Source organism: Candoia aspera, chromosome 5, assembly GCF_035149785.1.
Source record: "Candoia aspera isolate rCanAsp1 chromosome 5, rCanAsp1.hap2, whole genome shotgun sequence".
In the NCBI taxonomy this organism is placed as follows: domain Eukaryota; kingdom Metazoa; phylum Chordata; class Lepidosauria; order Squamata; family Boidae; genus Candoia; species Candoia aspera.
Window position 1 is genome coordinate 80,843,199 of NC_086157.1, and position 22,700 is coordinate 80,865,898.

The 22,700-nt window shown below is 39.2% G+C and overlaps 1 protein-coding gene across 1 annotated transcript in view; it reads left to right on the plus strand.

Moving 5' to 3' along the window:
* The first annotated feature begins 779 nt into the window (after positions 1 to 779).
* The window catches only part of MORC1 (MORC family CW-type zinc finger 1), a 57,713-nt gene continuing 35,792 nt past the window's right edge, over positions 780 to 22,700 (plus strand). Inside the window, exons 1-9 of the mRNA XM_063305576.1 lie at positions 780 to 860; positions 2,082 to 2,135; positions 3,875 to 3,909; positions 5,148 to 5,216; positions 10,871 to 10,958; positions 12,084 to 12,192; positions 14,738 to 14,897; positions 16,182 to 16,287; positions 20,484 to 20,609. Of these exons, the coding sequence (XP_063161646.1) occupies positions 790 to 860; positions 2,082 to 2,135; positions 3,875 to 3,909; positions 5,148 to 5,216; positions 10,871 to 10,958; positions 12,084 to 12,192; positions 14,738 to 14,897; positions 16,182 to 16,287; positions 20,484 to 20,609 (818 nt within the window). The 5' untranslated portion in view covers positions 780 to 789. The remainder of the gene's footprint in view (positions 861 to 2,081; positions 2,136 to 3,874; positions 3,910 to 5,147; positions 5,217 to 10,870; positions 10,959 to 12,083; positions 12,193 to 14,737; positions 14,898 to 16,181; positions 16,288 to 20,483; positions 20,610 to 22,700) is intronic.

Here is a 22,700-nt window from a genome sequence, read left to right on the forward strand (position 1 = left end):
AACTCATATAACTGCAAGTCATCATCTTGGAAACTATGATTCCAAGTGATTGGCTTGGGTGCAATGCCATTCACCTTCATTCACAAACTGTCCAAGTTCCAGGGCACCTCACCCCAAGCTGGTTTCCTACAGGTATGATGGAAGGTGTTTGTGCATGCACGTGCACAAGCCTTTCAATCAGTATTGACTCCTGGCAACTGCCTGGAGGAGTCCCAGCAATTTTCTTGGCAACGTTTCCAAAGTGGTTTGCCATTCCTGCTCCTAGAGCTGAGTCACAGGCCAAAGTTTCCCAGCTGAATTGTTTTTGTGCACAACGTTGGCTTGGGAACGAATCCTATGATCTCAGTGGAATGAAAGTAGGTGGGACTAGAACTCACGATCTCCCCGGTTTCTAGTCTGGTGCATTAACCACTACACCAGACTGGCTCGCTGTGATGGAATTGAACGGCTATTTATGCCTACTAAAAATGATTTTTTGTAACTGATAAGAATTACAGTCCAATGAATTTGGTATACTGTAGTTTGGACTCTTTTAGAGTCAGAGTTGCAATATTCTCTTAAATCAACAGCGTCTAAAAGAGTTTCGCCTCCTCACATCGTTGCAAGGTTCACATCGATCCTTTTCTCCACAAGAGGGCGTCTACGGTCCACCTCACTTGCCCTTCCCTATTCCGCAGCCTTTATAAGGGCACCGCCCTGATCGCGTTGCGTTGTGTTGCGGATGGGTTGCGAGGGAGCGATCTAGGCTGGGTTGGTTCGGCGGCAGAGCTGAGTCCCCTTGAAGCGGCGATGGCGGAATCCGCTCCCTATGCGGCTCTTTGTAGGGCGGAGCTAAGGCTGGAGTTTTTGCATGCAAACTCGTGAGTGAGACAAGAGACAGATGCTTTCTTTGTGTGGCTACCTTGATTAGGCTCTGCCCTCAATGGGCGGCAGGAAAAAAAGTCCCTGTTTTCCTGAATGCTTCCTGAATAATACTGAAAACTGCTTGCAAGATGGCTTACTTTTCTATAAAGAATTTTTCAGCCTGTAACCGAGGAAGAGTGAACTTTTGAAAGTGTAGCTCATAAGGTTGAACTAAATCAGTTTCTCTTGGCAACTTTAAGATGTGTGCACTTCAACACCCAGAATTCCCCAGCCAGCTGGCAATTTTGAGAGTTGAAGTCTACACATCTTACAGTTGCCAAGTTTGAGAAATACTGAACTAAATGAAGGAGACACAGAGCAGGGAATGGTTTTTGTGCACAGCGTTTGCTTGGGAATGAATCCTACTGATCTCAGTGGAATGAAAGCCCCTAGGATTGTGGTATCCCAAAGACAAGCATATTTGCTCTCCCATAACCTTTTGTGGATTACATCTCCTGGGATCCATGATATTTCATGATAATAAATGCTTTAAGAAGTTGTGTCTTAATACAGAGAGTAGAGTTGCATGCTTTATACATCATTAGATCAGATTATTGGGTGAATCTGTACTGTTTGAGTTAATGGGGTCCCATTGAGTTTAGTGGTGGCAATTCCCAGGTAAGTATCAACAGGATTATAATTGTAGGCAACAAGACACATTAAGAAATCTAGCCAATCCATATTGCAATCATTAACCAGCACAAACAAATCTAACTGTACACCTAAAAATGAAACTGAAAGGATTAAAATAAATCACATGGGCTAACTATAAAACAGAAATGTTAACTAAAAGAAATCTTAAAGATAATATGGTTCACTTTAAGAGATAAGTCTGTACTCAACTTAATGCTAGGAGAAGCAGCATCTAGCAGGCTAATCAAGTGGTCAACTTGAAGGACCATCATCTCCAAAAGGTCTGCTAGTTAGAGGTAAGGGAAGTCGGTCCCACAGATCTGCTGGGCGTCATGTTGAAAAGTTTTGCTACGGAATATACCCATATATCTCAAAACAGTTTTATCTTCCCCATTTTGCCCTTTGACTTTTCCACGTTCAGAGACTTTAAGGCTTTGATGCCCTCCAAATCCTTTTTAAATTTATTGCCATTTTCTGCATGTGTAATTCACCCCTGTGTTTTCTGACTTCTCTTGTCTTTAAATTGTCTTAATGCTTCTTTCTAGCACAACACACGACTTCATTTTTGGAGCAGTTGCTGAACTGATTGACAATTCCCGGTAAATATGTTGCTTTTAAGATCAGTGCTTTAGACTAGCTAAGCTTTCCATTCTGGTAGCTGGAGTGCCTTTCCCAGTGGCCTTTTGTTCTATTTGTTACTATTTTATTTTTTTCCCAATTTAGGAAATAATATAGTACTTAGGCCTGCTTTCCTCAACAATACATTTCTGTGGACATACAGGTTTTGCTTCAACAGTACAGCTTTGTCTGCTGAAATGAATAAAGGCAATCTCTTCTCTAGCCTTATCCCACACTGCCTCCAGATGGGTTTGGGTGGTTACTCCTAGATTTTACATCCAGCATGATTTTGGCTGGCTGTAAATTCTAGGAATTGACAGCACAACATGTCTGGAGTGGAGAATCTTGCTCTACTGCCACAGTAGCCACTTACCCTTGACAGGCTGGACCTTCCCACTGAGTCTGATGTTCGGGGACTAGATCCTGCCAATCCTGATAAAGGTGCTTCTGGCCAAGCTGTGGTGGACCAACAAAAAGACCAACAGTTTGTTTCTTTGCTTCATTTAATGAAATGCTATTACTTAAGAAATTAGCTTTAGTTGTTTTTGCATTTACTAAAAAAATAGGGCGGGTCAGGGATTTCTTACTGAAATACTTTTGGACTGCCCAGTTGCACTGAACTTTCATGTTGTTTACCTTTAAAGGGGCACTTGCTGGCTGAGAAATCATGTCTGTACATCCCTCTTGGCGAATGAGTTGGCAAGGATCAATGTCACCCATTGATTGTGCTCAGTTTCAGTGCTTTGTGAAGCTTATCCTTTAGCATAGTGATCCTTCTTAGGGCTTGTTTATTTACTCATTATACATCTAACTGCAGTTTCTGGGTGATGTACAAACTAGTTAAAAACATTATTCTTCAACATGAAGCATAAAAACTAACCCAGAAGGCTGCACAGTGAAAAAGATGAAATCATCAGGCAGCCTTGAGGATGATGGTAAACAAAACATAAAATGATTGCTTCTTTTTTTGGCACCCTTTCAAGTTGTAGGGTGGGAGGTAATTTCAAATCACAGAATTCACTTCCCCCAATGCTTTTTTTGCTGGTCTTTCCATCCACAGATCTTCAAGTTTCCTCACATTACGTGCCATGGCAGAATATGTGGCCCTGACGTTTCCTTAAAAACTACCTTTGAGTTTGGAGAGAACAATCCAGTACTTCTTTGGTGTATCTCAACATGCCCAAGGTCTTGCTAGATATACAGATGGGCAGGGTAGATATCAGGAAGAGGGAGATAGTTACTGTGGTTCTCTTTTTTGGTTTATTTGCTCACAGTGGTACCATAGTTTTGTTAAACAATCATTTAACCTCTTTCCCCACATAGAGAAAATTGGGGAGGATTGAGAGGACAAAGGTTCTTCCATCAAGCTTTTGCCGCCTTTCTCTGAGGTTTGAACTGGAATTCCAAATGCAGAGGGGGAAATTCAGCCTACTGTACAGTCCCAATACTGTAAAGTCTTTTGGTTGTCTATAATGTTTTATCTGCTGGTTTGATGGGTTTACAACTTATACTTTATTGTAGTTTTGCATTAAAAATTTATTGTGTTTATATATTGCTATTCAGTGGCAACTCATATTATTATGAGTTGATACAATTTAAACTAGAATGTTCTGTATTTCCAGGACATAAAATCTTAGTCAGAAGGTTATATTGTTATTAGATTGATGTTTTTGTTTTTTGTTTTAAATAAATATTTTAAATATATAAACAATACTTTCAGAGATGCTGGTGCCACAAGACTTGACATATATACTGGTGAGTTCTCTATGAATACCCATTTAGATATTAAATATGTACTTTTCAGTGGCTTCTTTTCTTGATTACATTGTTTTACGGAAAACAGCATAAAATTTATTCATTTGCTTCCTTGTGAAAATACATTGGTAGATTTAAAATGGTTTTCTAGTGGTATATATATATAGTATATATACTTTGGCATAAATATAGTTTGGCATATAGATATACAGTAGTTTATTAAGATGTAGCACACATCCAGATTCAAACATGATTTTAAAAAATCTGACACTTGTTGGTTTGTTTATCAACAATCTGGATGTTACACAATAGCATACTTTCCTGGAAGAAAGGTGAGATACAAGTCATACATGCAGGTGGGGGCGGGGGGAGAAGAAAGAAGTCATATTGAATTTGATGGCATGCATTTTATTTCTTAGTAAGCATGCTTAGGCTGTCCCAAGGACTTGGCAGAGAAATGCACAGCCTTTTATTGTCTGAGGCTTTTGTTCGTTTTGGGTATTGTGTTAAGGGCGACATTCCATAAAGTGGGCATCACCAGGAAAAAGCTGCATTTCATTTAACTTAGACTTCATTATAATTAAATAAACTAAGCATATTTATTAGAATTATTCCTCATGTGTTTTTCTTTTCTGACCAAATTATAATTTGGCATCACGTTTTGGGCGGTTTGGGGGCATATAGCCAAGGCTTTGTAGGGAGGGATAAGGTTATGGACCTTTGCTGAACCATATTTGAGATTAAATAGATATGTAATATTGGGTGCAATACAACTAATTTTGTTTTGGAATAAAATAAGCCAGTGCTGGGGAAATGGAAATAACTAAGAGCAGTCTCTCCTCCTTTATTGTAACCTTCAGCATAAAGTAATAAAAGAATGGGGGGACATGCCAATCAGCTCCTTGGATATCCTCACCCTGCTTCCCCTTCCCCGTGGTTTATTTTCTTGTGAGCCCTGCCACTTCTGGGGCAGAGAAGTATGCAAGCAAGAGGAAGCACCAGCTGCCTTTTCCGTCCCTGTTTTGCTTGCTTTCTCTAGAGCAGTGTTTCTCAACCTTGGCAACTTTAAGACGTGTGGACTTCAACTCCCAGAATTCCCCAGTCAGATGCTGGGCAGGGAATTCTGGGAGTTGAAGTCCACACGTCTTAAAGTTGCCAAGGTTGAGAAACACTGCTCTAGATACTACTGAGGGGAGGACTAAGAACACAACCTCTCTTTCCCATGCTTTCTCTTTCAGTGAATAATGAGAATCTGCAAGGAGGATTTAGACTATGCTTTCTAGATGATGGATGTGGCATGACCCCTTGTAAGTACTATTTCCTTGAACATTCGTGTGGAGTCATGGTTTAGGAGTCAGATTTGGCCTGTGGAGACCCATGTTCAGATATCAACTCAGCCATAATTCTGATTGGACATGTTGGGCTAGTCACAGTTTCTCACCATAGCCTTCCTCACGAGAACGTTATTAATAAAAAAAACAGGCAAGTTACCTTAAGCTTTAGGAGGAAAGATGGGATTTAAATATGAAAAGCAGTTCTTTCCACCCACAATTTTGACTAAAGACTCACAAACGGCCTTGAATCTGAGAAAACTCTCAGTGCAACAAACCCAGGTGGCATTCCCATAGTCTGTTTCTGGACACCATGTTTTTTTGCTGTCACAGAACTTAAAGAAACACACTCCTGTTCTTTATGTTCTAAATGAGAGCACCATTACAATTTTAGCACAAGAGTAAGAACAGCCAATATTGTTTTGAAAATAGTTGCAAATTGTCACAACTTCAACTACATGATGCCATGTTTCTTAGAAGTTATATTCTGAAAAGAAGGGGGAAAAAAACTGAAATAGAGGAGGTGGGGGGCAAATGACAAAAGCAGCATTGTTCTGTTGCAATGTTGCTTTCTTTCTGATGAAAGAGTCCGATCCTGCAGATGCTTCTGCTCTGACAATAAAAATCACAAGTTTTATTAAACAATATTACACAGCCAGAATATTAAGGACTAACTGTGTGTGTAAATATCACAATAAACCTTAAAATAGTAATGAAAAGATTGATTATACAAGATGCCCAGAAATTTCTAATGCTGCAGATTGCCTTACATAAAAATGTTCATCCAATACATTTTCAGTAAATGTCTTAAAAAGCAGTTTGCTCAATTCCAGAGAGAGGATGTTGCATAGAAGTTTTCTTCTGTTCCTGGAATTTAAAATTTGAAAAAATGCGGGGGGGGGGGTTGTCCAAAGGAAGCCTTCACATCTCTAATCATGTCCCCTATTAATTGTCCTTTTACTTGCATAAGCCTCATATTTTATAACTTTTTGTCACGGGTATTGTTCTAGTCCCCAGATGTCAGGTTCACCGTTGCGGTGTTTCTGCATCGTAACGGTTCACTTGCCAAAGTGCTGATACGTGTGCTGGCTGGGAGGGTGCTGCTGAGAGCCTTGTACTCGAGACGTGCTGGACTGTGCCAGGGAGGAATGTGTTTGGGCTATCTCTTAAATGTCAAGGTCTTTTTACCCGTTGATCGGCAGAGCTCGTTAGGAGCACCTGGGAATGTGGGGTTGTACTGTATGCGAAGGAGCGGGTGGGCTGATGTTTGTACGATGATATTTAGTTTGAGTTTAGGCGCGCTTTTCTCATTCTCAGCTTTTTACCTGTTTGCACTCTTTTCTAAATAAACCCAGAACCTGAATTGTGATTTTGAGTCTGAGAGTTTTATTTGGATTAAGGCAATCATCACATAAAGCTGAGAATCATACTTTAAACCAACCTCGCTACTCTTTACCAGAAAATTTTCTTGCGAAAGGGGAACTAGCGATGGCAGAGGGGGGAAAGGATCCTACGGAGTTCAGTTTGATTGCCCTTTTCTTATGCCTTTCTACCTCTATAATACCCTTACAAGGCATGGTGAATAAAATTGTATGACAAACCACAGATTAATACAGATCACTACTTCACCACAGCCATACAGAATAGAATTTCTTAGTTTCTTCTGGCCTTGTCACGTTGTATGTGGGGCTGCTCAAGAAGACAGAACTTCTAGTGTTACTACAGAAACATACATTGATGCTAAATTGGAGCCAGTTCCTGCAGAAGGAAGAAAAAGAGACTTTACTAGACGGTTATTACAGTAGAGTGAACCAGCCACTGGGCTTGAACTTGAGTGCTTAGTTTAAACTGTGTGAAGTTCACTTGGTGACCATTCTTCCAGCCATCTTCATTTAAAATTTTGTTATTAAAGTGGCCCATGTATATGATCAGAACATAGAAAATGAGTAAAACGCTCTCCCCCCACCCCCCCATCACATTTGTCTTTTCTACTTGGACTCCTAGTCATGTCCTGTCTTGCAAGCACTGAACAGCACTTGCAAGCAAAACTACATGTCACCCTAGGAAGCTCCTCAAACCCTTTGTAAAAATTCAGAGGCCATGCACCTGGAGTATGTATGGATTACTTTGAGGCTATTATAGGCAGAAAAATGAAGTTTAATTCTGGCATTAGCAACATAATATGTGGAGATACATGTGCCTGTCAAGCCTTTGTACTCAGACATGCATAAACACAGGTTTGTACACCCCCTCCCTGGGTGGAAAGAAGAATCTCAAAGTGTCTTCCTTCTCACAACAGAGGAGACTTGGTCTTACCACTGAATATGGATTTGCTACCCATAGAATACATGGAGCTGATGAGCTCATAGAAAGGATCTTGATTTACTGTGACACCACTCTCAATGAATGGAGGTGCTGGAGGGGGGCTTGTGTGTCTGTATATGAGAAGGGGAGATTAGGTATGTTGTGTCTGTCTTTGTATCATTTTGTCTATATTCAGTTTTGTGCATGGAGAGTAAGGGTGGCTTTGTGTCTCATAAAGATTTGATGTGGCACTTAATATGCCTCCAGGCTCCATATTATTTTGATTTTGGTAGAATTGGATATAAGAAGTGCTTATGGCAGACCGCGGTATCAAGCAGCTCTTGGCAAATAGAAAACAGCTAGATGAAGGCTGCAGAAAGATGTAGCCTGGGTGATGTAGCCTACAGAAAGATGTAGAACATGATACAAAGAATCAAGCCTGTAAAATATCACTCCTATTCCCTGGAGTTTCAGAATAGATTACAAGACCTTCTGATTGATGTGGCACCACCCAGTGGTCCAGAAACCATAAGCCTCAGGGACCGAGGAAGAGGACTACAGAGGCTGTCAAGGAAATCCTTATATTCCAGAATTCTGTGAACCTTTCCCCCATGCTGTTGGCCCATTTAAAATAGCTGTCCCAGCCTAGTCATCCTAGTTGCAGGTAACTCCACTGAAAAGACAAGCCGGAGCCTGGATTGGGTCTCTTCTGCTCCTGTCTTAGATTGATGGAGAAAAACTAGCACCTTGCCTCAGGGATGCAGCCCAGATAGTGTTGCTGTTTTTAGTCTTTCAGAAGGACATTGAGTATCTCCTGCCTCCCAGCTGGTTTAGGCCTAGGTATCAATAAAATGGCTACAAACAAAGGAGCAGTGAGATTAGCTTGCCCCAAGTAACAGAGCTGTGTAACCTTCTCCCCGATAATCATCTTAGCTGTGTATAGCTTTCCTCTCTGTGAAAATACCTAAGCAAGGCTCTCTTGCTTCACCTAGTGGTTTCCTTTTGCCAGTTAGGGTATTTCCACTTCCAACTCCCACCTTAAATATAAACAGCTTAATTGTAAAACGGGATCCTAGCCACTTTGGGCTGGTGCCAAAAGATAATGCCAAGTCTGTCTCCGACAGCTGAGGTTAACCAGCGTTTAAAATAAACTCTTCCCGGAGTGAGAATATCAGGTGTTCTTAGAATCCCCACAGTGCCAAAATAATCCTTTAAAACTTGCATCCAAGCTGCTGTATTGTACTGGCCACAGTAATCAGCTGGCGGGCCCAGTTCTTGCTATGTAAAATGCTGCTTAAAGCAGCTGCTAAGAAAGGGGAGCTCACTTTTTAGCCATCTGGCTGAGAGCGAGTAGATTGACATCAGCTTTATTTCTGCCCAGACTACTCGTACCCTTTACGGTCTTGAGCAAACAGATTTGAGCTGCTTGGCGACTGGGGCTCTGCCTCATCTAAACTGCTAGAAAATGTGGGAGGGAGATTTAAAACAGGTTCCAGGCAGGTAAAGGCACTAACGCCTGGGTGTTCTCTCCCAGTCTTTATCTGTCTAGTCCTGGAGCCCCCATAAGGGAAAAAGGTATTTAAAAAACATTTCAGTGAAAACAATATGGGAAGGGTGCCAAATTAGAGTGCCTCCTGCTCATTGATTTCAATTGCCAGCTATCCTTCCAGCATGACAGCATTTCTTTATAACATCACTGGAACGGTGTCTTATCCCAAGGCATGAAATAGGTACTCTGTCCTTTTCCAGAGTGCAAAATACCAGGAGAGTGAAGAGTGGCAGCAAAAGGCATCCTTATGCCAGCAGTCTTTTTACTGCAAGGGCTGGGTTCCACCAACTTTTGCTCATAAGGAAAGTGTGAGCCCTACAAGGTAGACCAGATCAGGAAACCGTCTCCACAGGATGGCTAGAATGATACTTTATTGAGATAGGCTATAAGTAACAGAACCTTGCAAGCCTGGTTGTGCTTTACCTTCTCTCCTTCTTAATGCCCTATTGGGTCAGGGAGGAGGCAGCCTGTCACGGTCTCCTTTCCCAGGGCTTAAGAGATGTGTCTGCCCTTGCTGTTTTTGTAATGGCTTCTGAAGTCTCCATGTCTGTCTACACCAAGGTTGTGAAATTGAAACTTGTCTTTTGGCAACATTTGGCAGACTAGATGATGTCAGAGAACCTCACCATCAAGGTTTCCCTCACCGGTACATTTTTAGGTGTGATAGATGCTAACAGCTGCCAGCAGCAATGCACAGAGTTGCTGGAAATCAGGCAGCATATTATCATCATCATCATCATCACCATCATCATCATCATCATCATCATCATCATTTGTGTAATGTAAAGACTCCTTTAAGTCAAACTTAACTCCCAGTAACTATATGTCCATGTCCATGTTGTTTCCTTGGCAAAAATTCAGCAACAGTTTGCCACGGCTTTCTTGGATGTTTTTTTTTTCCTCTTCCCTATATAGTATACTGTTGTGGGATTTTTTGATAATCTTGAATTCAGGTAATGTCCAGATGTGGTCCTGCTAAGCTTTTTCAAGTTCAGACTTACAGTAAAATAGAGGGAAATCTATTATAAGAAAGGATAGTAGATATCAAAAATCTGACTTCATAAACCACTGGGAGAAATTTTCCTTCTCTCAGAATGCATTTATTGACTTTAGAAGGGGAATTCTTGAACAAAAGGAATGTTTGAAGGATAACATTGAAGAAGTTTAATCCTATCGCTTCTGGTCTGATCTGACTTAATGGGGATTTTATCCCATTATAGTTATACGTTAACAATGCCAGGTTGTTTTTATTTTCATCAGTAATTACCTTTTCAAATATACTCTGGGTTTTTAAAAATGCATTTTATTTATTTATTTATTTATATGATTATATGGTATATATAGGATTTCCTGGAAATAGGCAGATTTTGCTGATTTGATCATTCCACATTACCACATTTTGTTACATCTCCCATTCATATATACAGTAGATACCCTTCTTTACAATTTCCTAGTTCTTGGTCCAGAATGAACAACAAAATATCAGACTGGTAAAGGACATGAGATACTAAATTCAGATTGGTGTATCTTGGGTTTGAATGTCACATCTTCCAGGAGCTGTGTAAGTAATCTTAGGCAAGACATAATCTATAAGTCTGAAATATAATATAGATACATAATAACAATATTTACTTTAGAAAGTTGCAAGGATTAATGAAGTATGGTATAGGGTATAAACTATTCTTTAAATGTTAGAGTATGTTTTTTTTTTAAATTGTACTGTTACCCAACCGGGAATTTGAACAAGATTTGAAACTGTGCTGTAAACCTATTTTAGGTGAAGCTACAGATATTGTATATTTTGGAAGATCTTCTAAGCTAGCCAACCCTAAGATGATTGGACGTTATGGCAATGGACTTAAATCGTAAGAGTTCTTGTACATTTTATTATATAGTTTTTATTCTGGTTGTCATGAAATACAGGAAGAAATATAAAAAATGCGAGAGCCTTGCAGATTCACTGCAAGAAAATTAAGTGTTCACCAAATAACTAACAATAACTGTTATCACTAATGTCTCTATTCATATACATATGCAAACTTGTGAAGCAATATGTAAGGAATGTTCTTGTATATGGAAAAATATAATAATAAAATAGGTAACAGAGTGTATTTATGGACATATAAGTATGCTGCAGTAAGTGTGAATGCCGAATAGAGTTTATGTTGTAGTCTTGCAAAATAAGGAAATAACCTTGAAAACATGGACAAGGTAAAGCATAATTTTTATCGTATCATCAACATTTACAGAAAAAAAAATCTTTAGTAGCTATGCTTGCTGTTAAAGAAACAAAACCTAAGGCCCAGTTGATCGTAATTACTTAGAACCTTGCCATGCATGCTGATATCCCTGTGACAAGTGGGTACAATCTCAAATCACCATACATTGTAACCTTCAGTCTCATTCAGATTGGGCTGAATGTGAGTAGATGGGTCAATACAGGGAGACTGAATTACTAATTAAACAGTTGTTAGAGATCTGGGAAATGTGCAGAAAAGGATAGAATTCAAAGCTAACATTTGAAAAGGATAGTTCTGGCATTCCACCCTGGAATCTGATTACCGCAGAGAAAATAAAATAGAAAAGGGAGTGTAAGAAAGGAGACAAGAAAGGAAACTAGCTAAATATGTGATTGTGCTCTGGCTTTAGCATTTATAACTTATTTGAATATGTCTGGTATTATCAGTTTCCCCAATTCAGTAAAGTGAAGAAAAGAAGGAAACTGTTCAGATTCATTAGCTAAGGATGTCCAGCTTTTCCAGGTTTTGAATTGTGCTTAGTCTTTGAGTGCTGTTCCAAGGCAGTGCCCCACATTGTAGTAGGCAGAGTGAAGAAAAGAACTCATTACTCTCATATTTTGGATAGCACAGGTGGCCTTATAGTATTGCATTATACAATTCTAGCAGTGTTGTTTGTATATAGCTATAAGCGTATTTACTTGCCCACAATGCAAGTTTTAAAAATGGAATTTTCCTGTATTTTTACTACAGAGGATCAATGCGTATAGGGAATGACCTGATCTTATTTACCAAAAAAGAGAATACAATGACATGTCTTCTTTTCTCTCAGACGTTCTGTGAAACAGAAGGTCTCAGTGAGGTACTGTATGCCTGTTGTCAACCACATTTTGAAATATTTATTTCCCATTTTTATGTCCTGGTGAGAACTTCAAGGTGGTTTAGTAATTGTTATTTAATTAAAACATAACTAAGTGTCCAGACTGAAACAGAGCAAATAACTAAAACTGAAGCACAAGAAAAACAAACATATATTGCATTTATATTTTTATCATTCCTTCCTATCTACCTACTTACGTTTAATTGTACAGTGTCTATTTGTGTTGCCTTCATTTTAGTTTCTAGGTCATTTTTATGTAAGTAAAAAAAATGGGCATATAAAAAAAACCCAATGAATCTTCCACAACAAAATTAATATATGAATAAATTTATGTCCAAAAGAGAGCCTCTATAGCATGCAACCACGGTGTATATTCCATTCATGGGTTTTGATCATTACAAGTCAGCTGAGGTAATGTCCATGATTCTTTTCTCCCCATCCCACTTAACACTTACAATAAGCCTCTTTTCTATATTTATTGCATATGAGCAAATTTGGAATGTGGATAGCATTATCATGGATACTTACAGAAATGACCACCTGATTAAGGATTTCTCCATTCATATGGAGGGGGGAGAGGGGAGGTGTAGGTGTGGTTGTATGTATCTACACCCATCCCAAAGAGAGCAGAGAATCTGGCAATAAGATTCTCCGGACACATTTATGCCCAAGGTATACTGTGTTGGTGACTCCAGTCTTAGCCACAAAAATAGATATATCAGAATAATTTAGATATATCAGAGTAATGATTCAAAGATCAGCCTCACTAGAGTTTATTGTACAAAAAATACTGTTTTCATATGCCATTAGCCTTATATTTTCATAAAATATAAATACAGTCAGCAATGAACAGAAGTATGAATACCGTTCTACAAATCTGTATGCTGGTCTTGTCATTTCCCATAGTTGAGAACTACTATTGAATGCATAGGTAAATGTAACTTCTAGATACTCTACTTTCATATTACTTAGGTATCTTTCTGACCTGGCAAGTTTAAAGTAATAGACTTTATGTCACATGAAATCAGGAGTTGAATCTTGCTTAAGGCAATATCTTGTTCCAGAATTAGACAAAAGAATCATTTTTATGCCTACAATGTTTTAATTAAAATCTACCATTAAAATTCTGGTTTTGCAGATTACTTGGAAAGGGTCAGATATTAGGAAAGGAGTATAACAGCTTCAGTTTTTCTACCTTTAACACTGCATTTCACTCCTACCTCCATGCAGTGTCCAACCAAAGCAAAATTTTGTTTATGGTCCAAGACGAAACACAGTGGTTTTATATGCAAAATACAGCGTAAAGGGCAAAGACCCTTCAGTCCCAACATTTATATTAATGCTAAAAAAACAGTCAACATGTGGAACCTTTTAAAAAAGATCTCTCTGCACTGAGGAAGAAATTTGACCATCCTAGAGTATCCCTGTCCCATCTTCTATTCCATGAGGAACAGTTCCTTAAAATAAGGAAACCTGTATCAAAGTTTTAGAACAAATTGCATGTAATGGTTATAAATGAAGGGTGCTCTGATGCTTCTTGCCCCTTCATTTCTCATTAAATAGATGACAATGGATGAGTGAATAATGGCTAAATATGTGCTTCTCTGAAGATGGTGTGTCTGTTATTTCTGCCTGGCCACTCTGTTGCGACAGTGACAGATGGGATGTTTTGAACATACTTCTGATTCTGAGGCAGAAAGTCATGTCTCCATTTAGAAATAACGTTCTGCTTGTGGACCTGATTTTTAACCCATTGAAGAGATGTGGGAAAGAGAAAGCCAAGCACACAAATATAGGTTGTGCTCCTAATATCAAGAGTAGCAACCTATAGCCCAGGTGCAAACAGCTCCCAAAGCATATTTTTCATGCCCCCCTTGCTGCTGGGTTTGGACAGTTTAAATACTGCACATGGAAGGCATGGTTGTCCAGCATTTTCTGGCATTACAAACTGTACAGTAAAGCCAAAAAGATTTGAAACAAAGACTCTCAGGGGGAAAAAAATGAAAATACCTATCCTATCCACATGTATGACTGGTTACACTCACTTTTTGAGATTGCTCAATCTAGTCTGTCCTTTATATTAAAAAATGTTAAGTGCAGCCCCAACCATCAAAAGATTGCCCATTCATATTATATATGAAGGAGATCACAGCCATCTGGATTTTATGAGCTGGGGTACTTAAGAAATTGTTTTAGTTTTAGTTTTAATGGGATTTTATTTGAATTTTATTGTATATTTATTCTGAACTGTAAACTGCCCAGAGTCCTTCCGGTCAGAGGAGATGGGCGGTGACAAATTTGATAAATAAATATACAAAATAACTAGAAATATCAGCTTTATCAATCAACCAAGCAGCAAACAACAGCCCAATCAAAGAACTTCCAAGGAGAGAACAACACCCCCACCAACACAAGCAGGTTATCCCTTTTAACGTATATACTAATCATGGGTATAAGGAAAAAAAACCCTTTTGCTGTATTCAGTATCTTTGAACAGGATCAATCGGTCTAATGTTTTTTATTATAGGTCATAGTGCCAATCCCTTCATGGTCAAGTGATACAGGAATGCCAGAAATAGATGATCCTGAAAAATTTTCCACACAATTGTCCATAATTTGCAAATATTCTCCCTTTAAGAATGAAGCTGAATTGATGAAGCAGTTTAATGCCATTTATGGAAAAACAGGTGAATTTATCACTGAAAATTTAAATTACTGAATCCACATATACAAATGCCAATATTGCCCTGTCTTTTGCAGATCGTTGCCTTAAGTAGTAGCATTGGTAGTGTGAGGTGGACCAAGGCAGGCAGCAGCAGAAATTAACATAGGTCAATCTAGATTGTAGCAATTACCAAAAAAAAAAAAAAGATAAAAGATAAAAGCACAATTGTTTCAGTATTGAAACAGACAAAGGCTGCAGCTAGTATAGGTATTTTTCTATCTATATTAGCCAGTGAAGAATTTTAAGCCTGCATCTCTTGAAGTTCAGAACATCACAGGGGCCTCTCTGGATTTCTTGCTCACAGCTCAGGCTTTACTGACCAAGAGTCCTGCTTTCTGCTCTTAAAATGGACCTGATAGCCAACTGAGCCTACAGCTTCTGATGCCATGATCTCCTTTGGATGGGGTGTAGACTTTTTTATTTCTCATAATCAGACAGATGGCATTCTGCACATCCCAAGTGTATCAATATCTTGAAAAATTGGAACCCATTGGTCAGCCTGTATGTTCTTAGCAGCAAGTCACTTCTCAGTTGCTGTGTGCATGTGTGAAGCCCAAATGTAACTTTGTTGTTGACTAACATATATGAATGTGAAGTAGACTTTCAGCCTAGAGAATAATTAAAGAAAACTAAGAATGATTTTGCAGATTATGTAGATTAAAATAATTGACTTGGAAGGCCATTTTTGGATTACCCATTTAAAGCAAATTCTGAACGTAGCAATTAATGTGCCTTTCTAGTACAACTAAAATAGCAAATGTATTTTCTGAATAATTCATTTTATATTAAAAAACAATATATCTTGTGATAACTTATTCTTTGTGTTTTCTCCATAAATATACACGAAGTGGTTGTATCTCATACCTGTTCCTTTCAGTGAAAAGTATAAGATCCATCTGAACAAATTCCACTGAGAAAGATTTGTGAGTCCCTATTTTATAACCATGGCAGAAGAGCAATGCTGACATTGCTTTTACTGTCAGAAGCCACTTTGGACTCTAACCATTCTGTTTCATTTACTACTGGAGTATCAGAATTCTGTTTATCTGGTGATTGCAAAAACTGTGGCTTCAGTTGTACATTCTGAAAAATTGAGTTGCACCCTTACTATAGAAGACATGCATGGATAGTTCAAAAAAAGATGAGCTATTGTCATTATACATTATATTGTCCTTCAGTTACATTGTAATTTATGTATATATATTTTTTAAATAATGCAACCTGTTATTTACATATTCATACCTAGGAACTTTGCTTGTGATATTCAATCTGAAACTCACATTGAATGGGGAACCAGAACTTGATATTCTAACAGATGAGAAGGATATATTGATTGATGGAACCCCAGAGAAGTAAGTTATAATGAACAAATTGTGTGACAATATTTTGAAAGCTAAATAAATTCTACAAGCAAACAAATTTGTTCTGAAATCTACAGATCGTATATGTATTACATATCTCTTTGAAAGGCAATTAGATGTAAATTCATCTAATTGAATTTAGATTACATTAAATTCACTCTTTACAAAGAAGTTTCTGTCTTTCATAGTACCAAATATTTTTTTGAAAATATATTCACAAAACAAATTCCAGTATCTTGGAAAAAATATACATAAACTCAAATTACTGGGCATGTTTCACTTTGCTGTTTGCCCAGGCATAGGGTGAATGGTTTTGCTCTTCTCTGTTGCCTCCAGTATATTCTTTCCAGTGTTAAAAATCAGCACATATATAGATAATCTCTTCATTTTTGCCTGTCATTTCATGTAAATGCAGTTTGAACTAGCTTTTTATGGAAGCAATTTACTTGAGCACCTCAATGATGCCATGAGCTAAACTGTGAAGAGCCACCAAGATGGGAAGGTCATGACAGAGAGGTCAGACTAAATGCGATACCTGGGGAAGGTAATGGCAACCCACCCCAGTATTCTTGCCGTGAAAACTCAATGGATCAGTACAACCAGAGATATGTCAGTATACCATTGGAAGATGAGACTCCCAGGTCGGAAGATGGTCAAAATGCTACTGGGGAGGAACAGAGGATGAGTTCAACTAGCCCCAGACATGATGATGCAGCTAGCTCAAAGCCGAAAGGACGGCTAGTGGCCAACAGTGCTGGTGGTGAACGGCGAATCCGATGTTCTAAGGATCAACACACCATTGGAACCTGGAATGTAAGATCTATGAGCCAGGGCAAATTGGATGTGGTTATTGGTGAGATGTCAAGATTAAAGATAGACATTTTGGGCATCAGCGAACTGAAATGGACTGGAATGGGCCACTTCACATCAAATGACCACCAGATCTACTACTGCGGACAAGAGGACCACAGAAGAAATGGAGTAGCCTTCATAATTAATAGTAAAGTGGCTAAAGCAGTGCTTGGATACAATCCAAAAAACGACAGAATGATCTCAATTCGAATTCAGGGCAAGCCATCTAACATCACAGTGATCCAAATATACACCCCAACCACAGATGCTGAAGAAGCTGAAGTAGAGCAGTTCTATGAGGATCTGCAGCACCTACTGGACAACACGCCTAAAAGAGATGTTATTTTCATCACAGGAGACTGGAATGCTAAGGTGGGCAGTCAAATGACACCTGGAATTACAGGTAAGCATGGCCTGGGAGAACAAAATGAAGCAGGACATAGGCTGATAGAATTTTGCCAAGACAATTCACTCTGCATAACAAACACTCTCTTCCAACAGCCTAAGAGACGGCTTTATAAATGGACTTCACCAGATAGACAACACCGAAATCAGACTGACTACATCCTTTGCAGCCAAAGGTGGCGGACATCTATACAGTTGGTAAAAACAAGACCTGGAGCTGACTGTAGTTCAGATCACAAACTTCTTATGGCACAATTTAGGATCAGACTAAAGAGATTAGGGAAGACCCACAGATCAGCTAGATATGAGCTCACTAATATTCCTAAGGAATATGCAGTGGAGGTGAAGAATAGATTTAAGGGACTGGACTTAGTAGATAGGGTCCCGGAAGAACTATGGACAGAAGTTCGCAACATTGTTCAGGAGGCGGCAACAAAATACATCCCAAAGAAAGAGAAAACCAAGAAGGCAAAATGGCTGTCTGCTGAGACACTAGAAGTAGCCCAAGAAAGAAGGAAAGCAAAAGGCAACAGTGATAGGGGGAGATACGCCCAATTAAATGCAAAATTCCAGAGGTTAGCCAGAAGAGATAAGGAATTATTTTTAAACAAGCAATGCGCGGAAGTGGAAGAAGACAATAGAATAGGAAGGACAAGAGACCTCTTCCAGAAAATTAGAAACATTGGAGGTAAATTCCAGGCAAAAATGGGTATGATCAAAAACAAAGATGGCAAGGACCTAACAGAAGAAGAAGAGATCAAGAAAAGGTGGCAAGAATATACAGAAGACCTGTATAGGAAGGATAACAATATTGGGGATAGCTTTGACGGTGTGGTCAGTGAGCTAGAGCCAGACATCCTGAAGAGAGAGGTTGAATGGGCCTTAAGAAGCATTGCTAATAACAAGGCAGCAGGAGACAACGGCATCCCAGCTGAACTGTTCAAAATCTTGCAAGATGATGCTGTCAAGGTAATGCATGCTATATGCCAGCAAATTTGGAAAACACAAGAATGGCCATCAGACTGGAAAAAATCAACTTATATCTCCATACTGAAAGAGGGAAACACTAAAGAATGTTCAAACTATCAAACAGTGGCACTCATTTCACATGCCAGTAAGATAATGCTCAAGATCCTGCAAGGTAGACTTCAGCAATTCATGGAGCCAGAATTGCCAGATGTACAAGCTGAGTTTAGAAAAGGCAGAGGAACTCGGGACCAAATTGCCAATATCCGATGGATAATGGAAAAAGCCAGGGAGTTTCAGAAAAACATCTATTTCTGTTTTATTGATTATTCTAAAGCCTTTGACTGTGTGGACCATAATAAATTGTGGCAAGTTCTTAGTGGTATGGGGATACCAAGTCATCTTGTATGCCTCCTGAGGAATATGTATAATGACCAAGTAGGGAGTAAGAACAGACCACGGAACAATGGACTGGTTTAAGATTGGGAAAGGAGTACGGCAGGGCTGTATACTCTCACCCTACCTATTCAACTTGTACGCAGAACACATCATGCAACATGCTGGGCTTGAGGAATCCAAGGCTGGAGTTAAAATCGCTGGAAGAAACATTAACAATCTCAGATATGCAGATGATACCACTTTGATGGCTGAAAGCGAAGAGGAACTGAAGAGCCTTATGATGAAAGTGAAAGAAGAAAGTGCAAAAGCTGGCCTGCAGCTAAACCTCAAAAAAACTGAGATTATGGCAACCAGCTTGATTGATAACTGGCAAATAGAGTTATCAATCAAGCAAACTCTGAGAAAATGTAGAAGCAGTGACTTTGTATTTTGACTTTGTAAATACAAAGACTTTGTAAATACAAAGACTTTGTATTCCTAGGTGCAAAGATTACTGCAGATGCTGACTGCAGTCAGGAAATCAGAAGACGCTTAATCCTTGGGAGAAGAGCAATGACAAATCTCGATAAAATAGTTAAGAGCAGAGACATCACACTGACAACAAAGGCCCGCATAGTTAAAGCAATGGTGTTCCCCGTAGTAACATATGGCTGCGAGAGCTGGACCATAAGGAAGGCTGAGCGAAGGAAGATCGATGCTTTTGAACTGTGGTGTTGGAGGAAAATTCTGAGAGTGCCTTGGACTGCAAGAAGATCAAACCAGTCCATCCTCCAGGAAATAAAGCCAGACTGCTCACTTGAGGGAATGATATTAAAGGCAAAACTGAAATACTTTGGCCACATAATGAGAAGACAAGACACCCTGGAGAAGATGCTGATGCTGGGGAAAGTGGAAGGCAAAAGGAAGAGGGGCAGACCAAGGGCAAGGTGGATGGATGATATTCTAGAGGTGACGGACTCGTCCCTGGGGGAGCTGGGGGTGTTGGCGACTGACAGGAAGCTCTGGTGTGGGCTGGTCCATGAAGTCACGAAGAGTTGGAAGTGACTGAATGAATAAACAACAACAACTCACAGTAATGCCTCACTTCTGTCCAAATATAATGTTTTTTCATGGGACAAACTTTTGTTGTTTCTGCAGCTTTTAAAACTCCTTTATTGAGTCAAGGGCTGACTCATATTAAAGATAACTGTGTCTTCATAATGGTACTGCAGGATTCAGCATATTTGCATTCCCTAGTTATAATAAAGACCTGTATTAATTTTCCTTTATCAAAACAGCTTATCCAGTAAACAAAGGATTGTGTCTTACCTGAAACTAATAGTTGAAGGACGTTAGTCATTTAGCTCAGGAGTCAATTTCTTCTTCCATAGATGAATAGTATTAGCAACCGAAAGTAATTCAGACTGTTTGTTTTAGCTTTCTCTAGAAATATTTTATATGCTTTTATCTGGGAAGGAATCATAGAGCATCTTAAGTTTTCTTAAGATAATACATACACTGTATTCTCTCTATCTAGTAGAATTCTCTGTTAAGATACATTTGGCCTTAAATGTTTTCTATGCCAGCTATCCAGAACGAAGATCACTGAGAGCTTATACAGCTATACTGTATCTCGACCCACGAATGAGGATATTTATTCAAGCTGAGAAAGTCAAAACCAAGCGTTTGCCTTACTGCTTTTACAGGCCCAGGTGAGTCAGCTTTGCTTACAGTTACAAAGCCACACATTTCAATGTTCAAAGCCGGGTGCTTGAAAGCATTAGCAAACACTTTTTTGGCCCCAGTGACAAACTGATTTTGATGGTAGAGTAATTTATAATCTAAAGCAAGCTCAAATCACTCCAACAGACTGAACTCTTTAAAAGTAAATCAGCTGTGACCAAACACTGCAACCAGAGTTCAGAACACTTTACTTAAGATAATCACCTTTAGCAGTAGAGATAGGCTTCATTTGGTTTATTTGTCCCTTTGAATTTCTATTTAAGTGAACATTGTTTAGATCATTCTGACAAAATGCCACTGAATAATTACAGGCTTCTTCCACATTTCATATTTGTTTTATTTTGTAATGAACCTCTAATACCATACAGTGTAGATTTGGCAGTTTAGCTAGCAGAATTAATTTGCTGGTACTAGTTCTGGTGAAGCTGAGAGGTGGTCCTGACTGATCTTGGTGCTGAAAAGCCTATAAAGTGAGAGGGGAAATAGCAACTATATAATCAAATTGCCGGAATGGCAGCATGGGCAAATGTGTACATGCATTGTTGAAGCAGCTGGTCCTTTTGTTAATTCAAGTGACATAATGAATGGAAGAAAGCTGAAGAAAAGTCCAGTATAAAATACTTAAAAAGTTAGTTTAGCAGATCATTTCATATCAGCAACATTCATTGTCATGGCAGTGAGGGAGTACTGGGATTCTCAGGATTGAACAGACAAAACTACAGCACATATTAACCATCATATGAACCAATTCACATTTTTTTCTTCTTAACATTGTAAAATGGAAATATGTTAGTTTATCTGAGAGATTCATGGCTAGATAGCTCTACAGGCAGCTGCACCTAAAACAGATTAAACATATTTATTTATTTAGGAAGTAAGTAACATACAAACTCTGGGCAGTTAACAACAACAAAACCAATTAAAATCCTAAAAGACTAACCAAGGCACCACAGAACAAATTCAGTGATATAAACCATACTTATATTGGCCCCATTATCTGGGCCCAGTGCTGGGGGGTGGGGAGAAGCCAGGTCTTCACAGCCTTCCAGAAGACTAAAAGGGTCAGGGACCTCTGGAGTTGGGGGAGAGGCTGTTGTATAGGACAGGCACTGCAACAGAGAAGGCATGACTTCTGAGTCCCCCAAGAAGGCATTGTTTAATAGAGGGGACCTGGAGCGCACCCTCCCTGTCTGATCTGGTGGGACTTGTCCCTCAGAGATGGGCAGTCCTGCAAGTTACCTGAACCTGTGCCATGCAGTGTAACCAGCACCTTGAATCATACCCCGAGGCAAAGTGGGAGCTAATATAGCCTGTGCAGTAGCAGTTTAACCTGGGAAAACCTTGGTGCATCCAGAACTGTACCTGTTGACCAGCTGAAGCTTCCAAGTGTTTTTCAGTCCCACGTAACACGCAGTGCAGTAATCTAATCAGGAGGTGAGTAAGGCAAGAGTGACAGTGCACAGGGCCTCCTGGTTTAAGAATGGATGCAACTTTTTGCTATCTCTAAGAAGTTACTAGCTAAGTTTATCTGAAGTCCTTGATCAATTCCTAAGAAGAATTTAGCAATAGCTCCAGATATAGTGATAGGCACACACACTGACTTCAGAAGAAGCACTATTCCCAGCCAGGGAAATAGTTAATTATTGACTTACTATTTTTACTCATTCTAAGTTTTTCATGGCAAATTCTAAGAGAACAGGGAGAAGGATATGAAGGTGGCATGTGGTTGGGTCCAAGTCGTAGTGAATGCCTCCTTGCAGGAGGGAGTAGTTCCACAACTAACTACTATATAATATTTTTGGCAATAATGCTTGCCATTGCTTAGCTTCCAGATCCAGACACAGTTGGACTATAGCCATGAAACTACTGTAAAAGCACTTTTGTACACTTATGGTGATTTATGTCTGACAATTGATAATATACAGTAAATTTCATTATTGTTAGCTGTCAGTGTGGTTCTGTGTTTAACATTTCCTTGGATAGAGATGTAGGTAGTAGTAATTGCTAAGATTGTAATCTTGTCCATATCTTCTGGAGATTAATGATCATTGAACTCAGGG